Source organism: Engraulis encrasicolus, chromosome 2, assembly GCF_034702125.1.
Source record: "Engraulis encrasicolus isolate BLACKSEA-1 chromosome 2, IST_EnEncr_1.0, whole genome shotgun sequence".
NCBI classification, from domain to species: domain Eukaryota; kingdom Metazoa; phylum Chordata; class Actinopteri; order Clupeiformes; family Engraulidae; genus Engraulis; species Engraulis encrasicolus.
This window is the reverse complement of record NC_085858.1, coordinates 22,658,189-22,673,545: the sequence shown is the minus strand read 5'-3', so window position 1 is coordinate 22,673,545 and position 15,357 is coordinate 22,658,189. Positions and strand designations below refer to the sequence as shown.

General features: G+C 41.2%; 1 protein-coding gene across 2 annotated transcripts; it reads left to right on the top strand.

Moving 5' to 3' along the window:
* Nucleotides 1–1,403: 1,403 nt before the first annotated feature.
* On the top strand, nucleotides 1,404–10,391 carry LOC134461335 (voltage-dependent calcium channel gamma-5 subunit-like). Of its 2 annotated transcripts, none has more exons than XM_063214195.1 (5): nucleotides 1,404–1,599; nucleotides 7,873–7,959; nucleotides 8,381–8,521; nucleotides 8,734–8,879; nucleotides 10,119–10,391. In XM_063214195.1, exons 1-5 carry the CDS (start codon nucleotides 1,404–1,406, stop codon nucleotides 10,389–10,391), a joined length of 843 nt encoding a protein of 280 aa, XP_063070265.1. The 2 variants fall into 2 exon arrangements, with proteins under 2 accessions (XP_063070265.1, XP_063070257.1); XM_063214187.1 differs by having other exon boundaries at nucleotides 1,404–1,644.
* The last annotated feature ends 4,966 nt before the right edge of the window (nucleotides 10,392–15,357 follow it).

Genomic DNA, 15,357 nt, shown 5'->3' with positions numbered 1-15,357 from the left:
ACACACACACACACACACACACACACACACACACACACACACACACACACACACACACACACACACACACTGTCTGAGACATTGTGGGAATGCTACATCTATAGCCAGAAAATTGACGAAGCATTTATTGCCAATGGCAATGGCAGATCGCATTGAGGAGTCACATGACAGATTATAGACTATATTGACTTTTTAGCGATGAACAGAAAACGTTTTTGAAGGAATTTGTTGGTGGCGAGGACTGAATGCTAGATAAAGCCATGCCCTCTGAAAGGGAAGCCAACACGTGCTCTCCCAGACTGGCTGCTCTGCTTTCTTTCTTTCTTTCTTTCTTTTCTTTCTTTCTTTCTTTCTTTCCTTCTTTCTTTCTTTCTTTCTTTCTTTCTTTCTTTCTGGAATTAAGTTCTTTCCAACTTGCTGAAATGTTGAAATGTCTTGAAAACACTAATCATTCAGGGTCCACAAGGTGACCAGGCTTATTAGTGAATGTACGTAGGCTACACTTTATGTCTCCAAACCCTATAGGTTAGATCAGGGCGTCAGGGGTTCGACAAATGCAATTTTGTTGTGTGCAATGGGCACTGTGTGCTGTGGAGTGCTGTGTCACAATCACAATAGGAGTTGGAGTTTCCCTGGGCATTCTATGTCTCAACATTCAGTATTCTCAAGACATCTCGTGCACATGCATGAGCATCCTTCTCTCACATTTTTTTCCACTTTGCCTTCCCACTGCAGTCTTATTGCAATGCTATTTATGTCTTACAGTATAAATCATCTGTGTGGGTGTGTGTGCCAAGAGAAGATGGGCTACATAATAGCATTCTGACTGTGCCTCAGGCTGGTTGAAATGCATAGACAGAACATAATGTTCACATGTTTATCTTTAACACAAGCATGAAGACTATTTTAAGACAGTCATGAATTATATTATTAAAGCACAGTAACTGATTTATTATACTCAGAGTAACTGATGTAGTAACTGATGTTTTATTCTCAGAGAGATGTCCAAAGTAAAAGTTAAAACAGAAACCGAAAACAGTTTCCTTCCAACACAGGTCACTTATCTGAGTAACCAATAGACATGTGTAGGCCTACTTGTCTTACAATCATCTAACTCAGCACTGGTTGCATCAAATTTGTGTTGGGTTCTTGTTGTTTTTTTAGCGTTTTTCAGTAACAATACACTCTATGTACTTTATTAGGTACAACGGAGTAACTGGTGTAACAGCAAAGTACTATCATGTGCTAGTGTTGTACTTACACCATGAAATTGGTGAATACTTTTGACACCTCTGGTTATACTGTAAATAACCCTCTCCACAGGTGGTGTGGCCGCTCTCTCATCTCTTTGGCACCATCTGGTGTTTGTCTGTGGGAATAACGGCAGCAGCAGCAGCAGCAGCATGAGCGTGTGTGGGCGTAAGGCTCTGACGCTGCTGAGCAGTGTGCTGGCGGTGAGCGGCGTGGGGCTGCTGGGGGTGGCCGTCAGCACAGACTACTGGCTCTACCTGGAGGAGGGCCTCATCCTGCCCCTCAACCAGAGCACAGACGTACGCATGTCCCTGCACTCCGGCCTCTGGAGGGTCTGCTTCCTCACAGGTGAGCTGAACACCTGGAGCCACTGTACTGCCATGCAAAGGCAAAGTGCAGTAACAGTGTGTTTGGTCAAAATTGAGTTTAGACGGGGGGCACTGTGGCGCAGCGCGATAAGCCCCCCACATTTGGGCTTGCATGCCCTCGGGGACCCCGATTTGAGTCCGGCCAGGGTCATTTCCCAATCCCACCCCGTCTCTCTGTCCCACTTGCTTCCTGTCACCATCTCAGACTGTCCTATCAAATAAAGGCATAAAAGCCCCTAAAAATATATATATATTTAAAAAAATGAGTTTAGACTAAAAAATGGTCTTCATAACACCATATCTTGTGACAAAACCTTATGGTTAAAATGCGTCCCGTTTTAGAGATATCACGATGCCAAATTTGCTGTGACTACAATGCCCAACCTAATAGCAATACTTTGAAGGCCTTTTTCTCAGCTTCAGTGTTGACGTAGTTACCGCACTTTTGCCTTTGTAGGGAAGTGTACCTTTCTGTACCTTAGGTAGGTGATGGTTGCAATAATGTGGTTGTAATACCCACTGCTATTATTGTGAATAAATATGAGTTTACATTATTAATAGAGTCATTGTTTTTTTTTGTTTTTTTTTAAAGAACCTGGACCAAACAAGGTTCTATGCTCCCAAAAAAAATCAACAGCACAACGTTTCGGACAATCAGTCATCAAAGTGCAACAGTGGTTGGGAGCATAGAACAGTCTTGTGGAGCTTTATAAATGCCTTTTGGTTATTTTCCGTTTGGTCCAGCACCAGTGTCACTGATGTGCGCACTCTGACTCTTTGAGTTTGTAGCACTGTGTCATCTTCGAACAAAGCCTTCAGTGCACAGTGCATCCACCCACCCACCCACCTATATATACAGTCAATGAGTGATGGCTCACAGTAGAGGGGAGACCAAAGCACAATGCAGCAGTGTCTGCCCCCCACTGTAACAGTGCAGCAGATTTAGAAGCCACCCCAGACAACCCCTCATGACATGGGGAATCTGCCTCCATGACAACTATCACCATGGCGATAGCAAGAAAGTTTTAGTTGAGGTGAGGGTGGGCGTTTGGATGTTTTTGAGGTTAAGGTCGGGTGGGTGGGCGGGTGGGTCGACATGTTTGGCCACTGACTCCAGATCTGTGTCTGAGTCTCTTATTTATGGACATTATTTTCCTCCTGTCTGTTCATGTAAGAAAAGTGCAGTTTTTCCAGAGTACTTGGAATTTGATGGTGCTGTTAAGTATTCGTGAAAAAGGTAACGTTAGTGCATGGGTAGCATGAATTCTGGAAATAAGCAACTAAAAATGTTACACAGTGTACCTTTAAAACTGCAAATTTTAATGTGTATCATTACATCTCAAGAGATATGGTATGTACTGTAGCTTTCATCATGATAATTTTTTCCTGAAATCAACATTTTTATTGAAATAATAATTTCTGACTTTTTAAACAGGTATATATTGAACAGACATACCATAGTTATAATCTGACCAGTATAATTGATTGCATTGGCGAAATGCGATGCCACTTTTGCTTTGGTTGCTGAAAAAAACAATGCAAGTTTATAAATTGATAATTTACAGCTTAGATAAATCATCATTATCAAGGCCATAACCTTCAGGGAGCTGGACCAATCTGCATCTCTCTATCATCATGCTCTGACCTTCCACTGATATACCAAAGTCAAGTGCTTTGTCTTAAATGGCACACTTGTGTCAGTGCACTGGGGTTTAGTGCATAGTGCTCACAGTGCACCGAGTTTTTTTTAGTGCATAGTATTATTGGAAAGTTTGGGAACTCAGTGCACTACATTTTCAGCGTGAGCACCCCACACTTTGAAACATACAATAGTGCGCATGTGTGCCATTTGGGACACAGAAAAGGTCCCATTGTCCAGAGCACACCGGAATTGCTAGAATACTCCCAACTAGAGCATGACACGGTAGTGGATTTTCACTCCCGTCCCATCCCGGTCCCAGAAAAAAAATCCCATCCAGTCCCGTCCCGGAGTGGAGTAAAAGAAACAAATCCCATCCCGTCCCGTCCTGAAAAGAATGTCTCCCAATCCTGCCCACTCCCACTCAAAATCAATCCCACTCCCGTTTCATAGGCTTTTTTCATGAAAAAATAAGCAAGCATTCCCGCTCTCATTCATCTTAATTTCCGCTCCTGCCCGCTCCCATTCATCTTTATTCCTGCTCCTGCTCGCTCCCGTTCATCTTCAAAATTTTGACTCCCATCCCGCGGGAATCCCACAGGACCGGCGGGACCCACGGGAATTCCTGAAAAATGTCATCCTCTACTCCCAACTACTATTTCCAGCAGTTGATTGTTTCCAGCAGTATTGGTGTTTGCTGTGCATCTTGGCAGTATAATCCAACTTTTGAATCACCTTCAAGTTAGGGACTGTTCGTAATTTACCGGGGGGGGAGGGCTGGTGCGTAGGGGGGGAGGGCCATGATGAAAAAAAATGAGGTGGAGGGGAGGGCCATGGCAAAAAAAATCGGAGTTAGGGGGAGGGCCATGGGAAAAAAAAACGAATTTATTTTATTTTATTTTTATTTATTTTTTTAAATAATAATAAAACATGCTCTGAAACACATCGCTTTGCGATGCACGGTCCCGGTGCATATAGCACTGAAGCGTGTATCTGTAGTCAAAAAACTATCAGGTGCAGCTACTGTATCCTGAATTTCCCCCTGGGGATCAATAAAGTTACTCTACTCTACTCTACTCTACTCTATTGCCCGCGCTGACTCTCTTTCACTGTAGGATTGCTAGTGCTACGGAGGAACATTGAGCATCATAGAAAATGCCCGTGAGCAAATATCAAACTAGCTGAGGTGAACTATATGAGCTAAACAGTTTGGGAAGTTTTGACAACGAATTGGATGGGCATTTCCAGAGGAATTTTGGAGAGGTGTTGTAGTCAACTGGTGGTCACAGCCTCTGGTAAGTCATGATTTTATTTATTGGCACCGCCGTGTGCTTTACATTTGTGTTCAAAGAACTTATACCCGACCAGACCGGAAAGAACAGTACCTAGGCCTAGACGTACTTTGGTAGAACGGTGCAGTGACGCGAGTTTGTTTTGTTAGCTTGTGGTGTCAAGGTAGTAATAAAAGTGGTATTAACGGAGATGTGTTGGCCATGCATCATAAGGTCTTGAAACCATTGGAGGAGCTAACTTGTTGTGAAGAGAAGTCTCATCACTTTGGTGAACAAAAACGGACCAACTAAGCGAGGAATTATGTACATTTAAAGCGTGACGGGAGAAGGGAATGTCACCAAAGTTGTGCATCGTGTCAGGTACTTTTGTTTCTTGCTGTGGAGATTGGATTCGTAGAAGCGTGTATTGGTATGCTAGGTCTTGCCTGTTGCTGGTGAAGTAGTCTAGCCTAGCCTCGGAGTTGGCTATGTATGGGGTGAATCTGAAGGAGAGCACGGTGTGCCTGGCTTGTCTATCATCACAGTTGTCAAAGTTGAATAGCCGCGGTGTGTAATGGCTGTGCTATTGTTGGATGTTTTGGAATGTTGTACTGGTTCTGTTTTGACAATTTGTTCCTTTTGCCTCTTACTGCTGATTTGACCACCATAGCACCACCTATTAATGCGTCTTAATGGCCTACGTTAAATGCAAACTAAAGGTGGCTTTCTCACTCTCCCTGTATCAATAGCCAGCAATGGCTCGAGCTGCTTTGGCGCTTAGCCTACTTCTTGCTCCGATCACATCCTGAACTCTTTGGCCGTCAGAGTGTAATTGCAGTCGGGAAGGTAGAGCTATGCCTGTGTGTGTGCGTGCGTGCTTTTATGCGCGGTCTGGGAGACAGGACAGGGGTCCTGATCGAGATGCACCTGATCCACAGTCGCAATTGCAAGAAAATCTAAATTATTTGAAAGCCCGGTCACCTCTCACGAGTGCATCGCATAGCCTAGTCAAAGCATTTCTTCTAATTTCACACATTGCACACTGCCCATGCTGAAGAGACAAACTGTCAAGGCAGCGCGATTTGCTCGTGAACGCGCCCTCACCTCCACATCAGGTGCGCCGCGTTTCACTTCCGCAAGAAGAACTTAATAATGTCAAAGTGAGATGTTAAAGAAAAAAAAGTTAAATCTAGCCATCCTTGTTTAGGCTACATAAAACATGAGGAAGTTATTCAGATGTGATTCGCCATTCCTCACCCTAAAATTGATTAGAACGCAGGAAATTGCATCTAAAAACCAGATTTTTTTTCACATCACCCCCTGGTCAAAACCAGTTCCTGCGTCCCTGGCTTCGCTACTGTGCTGAACATGTAAAACGTACCTTGTGAAAGGCGCTGCTTGTCGAGCAGGGAAATATTGAAGCTGCGGTGGGGAAACTCTCTCCACTTTGTAGTTTACAGTAGTAACAACTCGGACATTGGTATTGAAATGGATGTTTTTATTATTATTATTATTATTATTATTATTATTATTATTTTTACTTAACACGTAAAAAAATTGTGAAGGCAATTTGTCTTGGTGACAGTGGAGTTAAAAGGCATCCCATGCAGCCGCAGAGGTAGATTCTAGCGGCTTAGGTATCCACTGATATCGATAGCACATAATAGGCTGTTCTCATGATGGTTGTTCATCTACCAATTTTACATATTATTATTTTTTACCTGTAGGGGGAGGGCCATGGGAAAACAAAATTGAAATGGGGGGAGGGCCATGGGGAAAAAAATTGAGGTGGAGGGGGGGGCCATGATTTTTTTTTTTGACCGGACTTCCAGCGCACCAGCCCTCCCCCCCCGGTAAATAACGTACAGTCCCTTAGTTAAAATTGGCATCTGAATCACAGAGTACATCTAGGCCTAAATAGTTTAGAAAAAAGTAATTTAATGTGACATTTCACTGCAGCTTGATTGAGGTTGAGTCATGAGATTTGGTTTCTCTACGTTGTCAAGTAATTAAATTGAAATGTGTCTATTACATTTTTCAAAATGCAGTATGATCTGTGAAGATCATTAACCATAATTGAATTACTTACACACATTAATTCAATAATTGCACAAGATTGAGACGTGTGCAGTTTCTCAAATATGTCGGCAAATAAACGACAGCTCCACATTAATTAACATTAATTTACTGATTTTCTCTCACAGCATAAAACAAATAGTTTCTCCAGTGGACAACACATCGTTCATGCCCTCCCTTCCTCCCTCCCTCAACCTCCAGCCTTATTTATTCTCTCTACTTGACACTTGCTCAGCTTTGCCCTCTGCTGTTTGCTATATCGGGCATCAAAGTGACTTGTTGAGCTCAGGGCCGGTTAAAGAAGGCCCGGGGCCCCTTGGCTACAGGATGCTGTAGGCCCCCACGCATGGCAAATTTCTTAACAAATTCACATAGACATGGTCATAATTCAAGACCAAGAGGAGTATTAAGTAAGGGTTAACGTTCGGCAAGAAGGTCGCTACCGTGGAATAGCAGCACGACAGAGAGAATCTTTAGACCCCGACGCGGAGCGGAGGGGTCTTGTTCTCTCTGAAGTGCTGCTATTCCACAAAGCGACCAACTCGCCGAAAGTTAACCCGCTTATTATATGGATATACTTAAATGATTCACACATGCGGGGCCATTTCTTTAGACCTATTTAATGTTAAGATTGTTGCTGCGCAAAACAAAACAGTGCCGTTGTGGAACACCGCTAGGCAACAGCTAGGTAGGCTAGCCAGGACAACAGGTGTTGTCTATCACAGCAGCTGATTAGAGTGACAAAAGACCGGACCCCCTGCGGAGTGATATGAAACATTCGCTTTAGCCACTGACTTGTATACAAGCCAGTGGCTTTAGCAGTGAACGTCTTGTTGCCATTGACAGCGGTAGCCAGGACAACGGGTGCTGTCTATCACAGCAGCTGATTAGAGTCTTGTTGAAAAGTCGCTTTAGCAGTGAAAAGTCTTGTTGCCATTGACAGCGGTCTGTTATAGACCAACCCGTCCGTTATCGAAAAATAACAGACGTCCGAACGTTGGGGAGTCCCGTTGAAATGAATGGAGCATTCGACAGATGACGTCACAACCATATAATAATACGATTTAAAACACTACCTGACACGGCAGACATACTGTAGTTATCAACACCGCTTATTATCAAATTTCTCTTCAATTACATAGTTTTTTTCCCCCCTTTGGCCAACTGGGGCCCCCCTGGCAGGTGGGGGCCAGTAGGCTGCAGCCATATCTAGCCTGTGCATTAATCCGGATCTGGTTGTGCTTGTGTCTCTGCTGCTGTGGGTCAGGTGAGGAGATGGGTCGCTGCTTCACCATTGAGTACATCATGCCCATGAAGGTGCAGCTGACCAGCGAAACCACCGTCAGCGTCCTCAGTGAGTCCAGACTTCTCTGTATAATATACCTCTCTTTTTTAAAAAAAAAATTGGGCTTTTATGCCTTTATTATGACAGGACAGTAGAGAGAGACAGGAAAGTAGTGGGGGGAGAGAGATGGGGAGGGCTCGGCACATGCACACACAATACACTCAGAGAGTTGGCTAATGAAGTGTTATTGATAAAACATTTTTACATCTCAACATGAGTTACTGTTGTTGCATGATAATGTGCCATTGTCTAATACTTGAAAATTAGGCATGACAGACATTTCCTTGTTTTCATAATTTCACTTTGTTTAGAGATACAATATAGGAGTCTGCTTTTCCATCAGAAAAGTGACATCTCAAACTCATGTTATGAATGGTTTTCCTGGTTAATTCCTGTATTTTGTTGTCTTCCTGTGTTCCTTCCTGTGTAGAGATGATCCGTTCGGCCACCCCCTTCCCGCTGGTCAGCCTACTCTTCATGTTCATTGGCTTCGTCCTCAACAACATCGGCCATTTCAGACCCCACCGCACCATCATAGCATTCGTCTCCGGAATATTCTTTATCCTCTCAGGTGCACATCTATACACTCACTATATACCACTATTTACCAACCTTTTTTTGTCTCACTTACCCTCTAAGCCTTTTTGGCATACAATGAGTACCTCCTCATTCATGCCCTTTATTAAAAAAAACCTTTCTCATACACCTTTAATGAGATGTGGTAAAATAACATTTTAATCTTCAATCTTGAATCTTGGATGTCTGTGCTGTGCTGTCCTGCAGGTCTGGCGCTGGTGGTGGGGCTGGTGCTGTACATCTCCAGTGTAAATGATGAGATGGTGGGCGCGAACAGGAGTAGTGAGGCCTACCTCAGCTACAAGTATGGATGGTCCTTCGCATTTGCTGCCATCTCTTTCCTCCTCACAGAGGTCAGTTAGTTAGTCTTTCTCCCGCATTGTCAAAGACAAAAGAAGAAAATGCTGCACACTTTACTTCATGTTTTATTTTAAGTGACGTTTCGGACCCCTGGCCGCCTTGAAACCGAGGTGGCCAGGGTGGCCAAGTGGCCAGCGTCTCAAAAACACTTAATTGGGGTGCGATACCTTCTTCTTTTTTACCTCCGCCCATTGTGTGATTAAGTCTGTTTGTTTGTTTGTCTGTCAGCAGAATAACTCAAAAAGTCAGGAACGGATCTGATGAAATTTTGTGGAGTTGTTGGAAATGACACAAGAAACAAGTGATTACATTTTGGTGGTGATCTGGATCACAATGCTGATCCAGGAATCTTTTAAAGACCGTTGCGGGATAGGGTGAATTTTGACATTCCAGTTTCGACCTCCACAATAACAAGGCAGAAAGACTTGAAAAAAAATAGGGTGTAACACAGTCAAACGTTCTATCAAACAGCTTCCTTGGCAGAGGTCGACACTCTCTGAGTGCATTACTAGTTTCTCCTGCATTTTTACCATGAGAAGTCTTGAATATTGAACACACGTGACCATTTTGGTAATTATACATAAGACTCTCAGTAATATCACAGCAATGTTATGATGTGGTAGACGTATTCATTTCAGCAAACACTGAGTCATAGCACTGTCGATCCTACTTGCACCAAAAGGCTACATTTCGCACCCACTAATGTCATAGCCATGTTTTGATTATGTAAAGTGTGTTAAAGTGATACTGTCCCATTTTTGGAAATATGCTCATATTAAACCTCCCCTTGAGTTAAATAGTTGAGTTTTACCTTTCTCCTGTACTTTCAACCGTTCTCAGAGTATGGCAGTGCAAATTTTACCTCCATGCTAGCAGTTAATATTGAGTCCTATGAGACCAGCTGCACAAATAGGATACATACACAGTTAAACATAATGAACACTGTTGACAGGCAGGTAATCATCTTGCTGTAGAGTTCAAATTAAGCTGGCTAAAATTTCACTCACCACAGTGTTGTAAATACTCTTTAGAGCTATATAACTTAACTCTGTCATTAACACATTAACACCCCATTTTTACTTCTGCCAAGGAGGTCTGAGTTTCTTGTGTCTTCATCTGTTTGTTCGTTTGTGGCGCGCATGTTTTACTGTCCACTAGAGGGCGGAGGTGCACTCTCTGAGCACTTTTCTAGTTACTGTGTTTACAGTATTTCCCCCCTTCTTTATCTCCAGAGTGCAGGCGTCATGTCCGTCTACTTGTTCATGAAGCGCTACGCGGCGGAGGAGCTGTACCGTCCGCACCCCGGCTTCTACCGACCACGGCTGAGTGACTGCTCCGACTACTCAGGCCAGTTCCTGCACCCGGAGGCCTGGGCACAGCGCGGACGCAGCCCCTCGGACCTGTCCAGCGAGGCCTCGCTACAGATGAGCGCCGCCAGCTCATACCCCGCCCTGCTCAAGTGCCCCCCGGACTACGAGCAGGTGACCTCCTCCTCGCCCTGCTGAGTTGCCCTGGGATCCCCCCAGGGGTGAAAGTAGACCGGTGCGCACAGGTCGATAGCACTGGTATAACATTCACAGTTGGTGCGTATTACCGAGTGAGAGAGTAGGTTTAATGCTGCCCAAAAACCCACATTTGAGAAAAAGTAGGGTCTGCTATTTAAGTAGAACCACACAACACCCTTTGAGACAAGTGTCCTCCTATGAAGAGACACCTGAAATAGTCATGCAGCGATATACTGTAGATCTGTAGAGCACCTGTTATTTTGTTTGTTTATTGTTTTTTTGTGGGTGGGGTGGGTAGTAGCACCGATAAAAAAACGAAAATTACTTTTGGCCCTGCCGTGGCCAACCGGTAGGGCACTCGTCTACCATGCGGCTGACCCGGGTTCGATTCCCGCCGCGGGACCTTTGCCGACCCTTCCCCATCTCTCTCCCAATTCTCTTCCTGTCCACCTCTGACACTGTCCTGTCAAATGAAGTCGAAAAAGACAAAACAAAAAAATCTAAACAAAAAAGAAAAGAAAAAGAAACAAAAACTACTTTCATCCCTGGTCTCCCCCACCCCCGACCACATCAAGCACCCTCATGTTCACCATGCACCTTGAGCAGGAGGGGGAGAGAAGTCAACTGAGAGCTAAAGAAGGGGGCGTTGAGATGGTCAGAAGTGAGTGAAAGGGGAAGGTAAATGCAGAGACCGTTATTCATTAGGTAAGTAGGTAAGCCAGGTGAAATACGTAAATAAGTAAGTACGTACATTTACACTGCAGGTATGAGCAGGTGAGCTCCTCTATGGGGCGCCGTTTGTAAAGCTGACTGTGCTGAAAATTTCAGCAACATTTTGTCACATTTAGCTTAAAACAGTGTTATAAATATTGTGTGAATTTTTCAGACTCCCCTTTTTACACATTTAGAACAATAAATGTTAAATCTAAATAATGTATCCAAATGTTAAATATAAATGTAAATAATATATAAAAATGTTAAATCTAAATGTCAAATCTAAATAATACATCTAAATGTAAATATTAAATATAAATCTTAAATCTAAAGGTTAAATCTAAATCTAAATATTAAATCTAAATATTAAATCTAAATGTTTAATCTAAATGTTAAATCTAAATCTAAATGTTAAATCTAAATGTTATACCTAAATGTTAAATCTAAATGTTATATCTAAATGTTGAATCTAAATCTAAATATTAGGCCTATATCTAAATGTTAAATCTAAATGTCAAATCTAAATAATAAATCTAAATGTTGAATATAAACTTACATTTAAATGGGAAATCTAAATCTAAATGTTAAATCTAAATGTTAAATCTAAACCTAAATGTTAAATCTAAATGTTAAATCTAAATCTTACATCTAAATATTTAGATTTAGATTTAACATTTAGATTTAACATTTAGATAAGTTAAGTTACAAACACAAAAATGTTTAATCTAAATGTTAAATCTAAATGTTAAATCTAAATCTAAATATTTATATTTAACATTTAGATTTGACATTTAGATTTAACATTAAGATTTAACATTCAGGTTTAGATTTAACATTTAGATTTAAATTCCACATTTAGATTTAAGTTTATATTTAACATTTAAATTTAGATTTATTATTTAGATTTGACATTTAGATTTAACATTTAGATATATTATTTAGATTTAGATTTAACATTTAGATATATTATTTAGATTTAGATTTAACATTTAGATATAAAATTTAGATTTAACATTTAGATTTAACATTAAGATTTAGACTTAATATTTAGACTTAACATTTAGATTCAATATTTATATTTAATATTTAGATTTAAGATTTATATTTAACATTTAGATTTAGATTTATTATTTAGATTTGACATTTAGATTGAACATTTTTATATATTATTTAGATTTAGATTTAACATTTAGATACATTATTTAGATTTAACACTCATTGTTCTAAATGTGCAAAAATGGGAGTCTGAAAAATTCACACCGTTTTAAAAACACTGTTTTAAGCTAAATGTGACAAAATGTTGATGGAAGTTCAGCTAAATGTGACAAAATGTTGCTGAAATTTTCAGCACAGTCAGCTTTACAAACGGCGCCCCATACTCCTCCCTCTGCTGAGCCCTGGTTCCCCTCAACCAGTACCTCAACACGCCCTGATATTAGAGCACTTTTAAACACTTCCTGTTCTTACCAAGGTGCTGTGCATAGTGCGCTAGCAACCAGTGCTGTAGTACTCGAGTCCGGACTCGGCCCATTTTTTTATGGACTTGGACTTGTCTCGGATTCGGTATTGTTTGGACTCGGACTTGTCTTGGACTCGGACAATGGTCTTGCCAAATTAGGCTTTTGGACTCGCCGGGTCTGTCATTAAGTTTTGTTTAGAACACTGGCCATCATAGATTGTAAAGTGGAGCTTGAAATCCAATAACAAACAAGTTTGTCTTCACATCCATGACATATAGGTTATCTTCTAAGGTTCACACTATTGACATTCATCCTTTTCATTGTTAAACACTGACCGACATGTGACTCGGACTTGACTTGGACTCTAATCTTTTTCGACTTGGTCTTGTCTCGGACTCGAACCTCTTTGGACTCGGACTTGTCTCGGACTTGACTAGTACTGGTCTTGGACTTGTCTTGGACTCTACAAAGGTGGACTTGACTACAGCCCTGCTAGCAACTATTGCTGAAGGAAGGCCAAGGAAGAGGGATTTGCAATTGTCCATTTTGGTGGTTAGTGCAAGGATGGATGATTTCAGACAGACCATTGTATTGTATTGGAAATGATCGTTACATAATAGAAAATGGTCTTATCAACTGATGTGATTGGTGATTGGTCCATGATAATATTGGAGATTCATAAAGTTATTGATGGAATTATTTGTGCAGAAAAGCCAGCGATAGAGAGGATGATATGGTTATGGTGAAGATTTGGATTGATCGTCATATCATGAACTAGGATGATGCAGTGGAAAAGGTTTTCAGTTTAGAAGGCTGTGCTAGAGTAAAGCAACTCTAAGTAAATGGATGTGATGTTCATTCTGTTGGCCGTTGTCTTAATAATACATCAAAGCTTTCTTTGTTGTGAATGCCTCCCTACCTCTAGGCAGCCACAGTAACTGGAGTAAATAAATAAGTACAGTCAAACTGCAACAACTCCCAAATCCTGCAGGTGGCAGTCATGCGCCATGCTCCAAAAGATCCCCCATCTCTTGCTCATCTCCGCAACTGAGAAGGAGTAAATTAATTTGGGAAACAGCCTCCAATCTGACGCCCCAAGATATATCACTTCTTTTACTACTGTTTGCGTAACATCCCAGTCAAACTCCACAGGGTGGTCATGGAGCTGTGGTCTTTTTTGCAGCTAAAGGATATCTATTTCATATCAGCATGATTTAATTACTTTCTATATGTGACAGGAACCAGTGTAGCTGACCGTTAGACCGTTAGACGTTTTTTTCTGTTCTTGTTTTTAAGATTTGATTTCGCTTGCATATTTGAATTGAGATGTAGTTTCTCTCAGCATTCTCTTTTATAATGTGTTAATTAATGCTCAGTTTTTCTCTCTTTTTTAGATTTTCTTTTCTTTACATTCATGGTATTCTTCTCTCGCCTGTTGATATTGTCTTTCTAAATATGCACATTTGTTTATTCTTGCCAAGAGCCGTAATGACAATTGGAGCATGTGGACTACTACTATACTACTACCTTGTAGCTACTGTATATGGAGTACTACGAATTCCTTACTGATGCCATTCAGCATCAAGAAAAGCATTCTCTGTGTGGACATTTTGTTCATGACTTATGTATGCTAAGTGTTAATTAAGCTAGTCAGGCTGAGTGTCTGGGGAACAGAGTGCTCACTACATAAATTACAGCACTACGCCAGTGTCTGATTCTCTCTCTATCTCTATGTCTGTTTCTCTTTGAACAGCTTGTCGAAATGATGTAAACTTCCTTTTATGTACTTTCCCCTTTGAGTGTGTGTGTGTGTGTGTGTGTGTGTGTGTGTGTGTGTGTGTGTGTGTGTGTGTGTGTGTGTGTGTGTGTGTGTGTGTGTGTGTGTGTGTGCGTGTGCGCATGTGTATTCACACTACATGGTGAATATGAATCCTTACAAAGCTACAGTATGATCATGTCATACTGTTATATACGTATATTTGTGTGTAAAATGTTTAAATCAGCTGTTGTCACGGTGTAGCCTACAATACATTTTGTATTTATCTTTCTATGTCAATGTAAATTGGAGTACAGTTGATCAGATGTTGATGTTGAAGTTCAATGGAGGAAAGATCATTATGTCAACTTGTCGAGGTTTTGTAGCATTTTTAATACAGGAGAATTTCTCACTTCCTTACTGCATTCCCTGATATTGTTTTATATTTTGATATTGTTATATAGGAGTATATTGTACTTTGTACCATAAGTGTAACTAGCCTACTTACAATTATCCTGGGTCTGCAAGAACACTGCCAAATAAACTGTACTTTTGAATGTCTACGTGGCAGTCCAAATGTCTGTTTTTACAACTAGCTAAAACAAATGACTCTCTTAATGTGCTTTCATTACAAGTGTGTCTGATACATAAAATATAGCCTACAACAAAGTTTTTTGTAAATTTTTTGTTAGTCAGACATGTGACTATGATCATTAGAGAAGCTATCCGTGCATTTCCATAAGATATGAAATAAAAACCCTTAAAGGATACATTTTGGTGAATCCACTTGCATTCAGCAACTTACTTACATACAAATTAAATCCACAACACAAAATCTTTCTCTTTTCTGGACACCTAGTCAAGGTGGTGTACGGTGTTTGCTGTCAAGGCAGGTGCCCTAGCAAGCAGTGGTGCAGGAGGAAACCCTGTACAAACCCTTATGCACACAGCATGTTCAGTTGGTGCCTGTCATGTAAGCCTATAGTTGCCAACCGTCCCTTGAAATATGTAGGTTCTGTATGGTTCTGCATTGAGC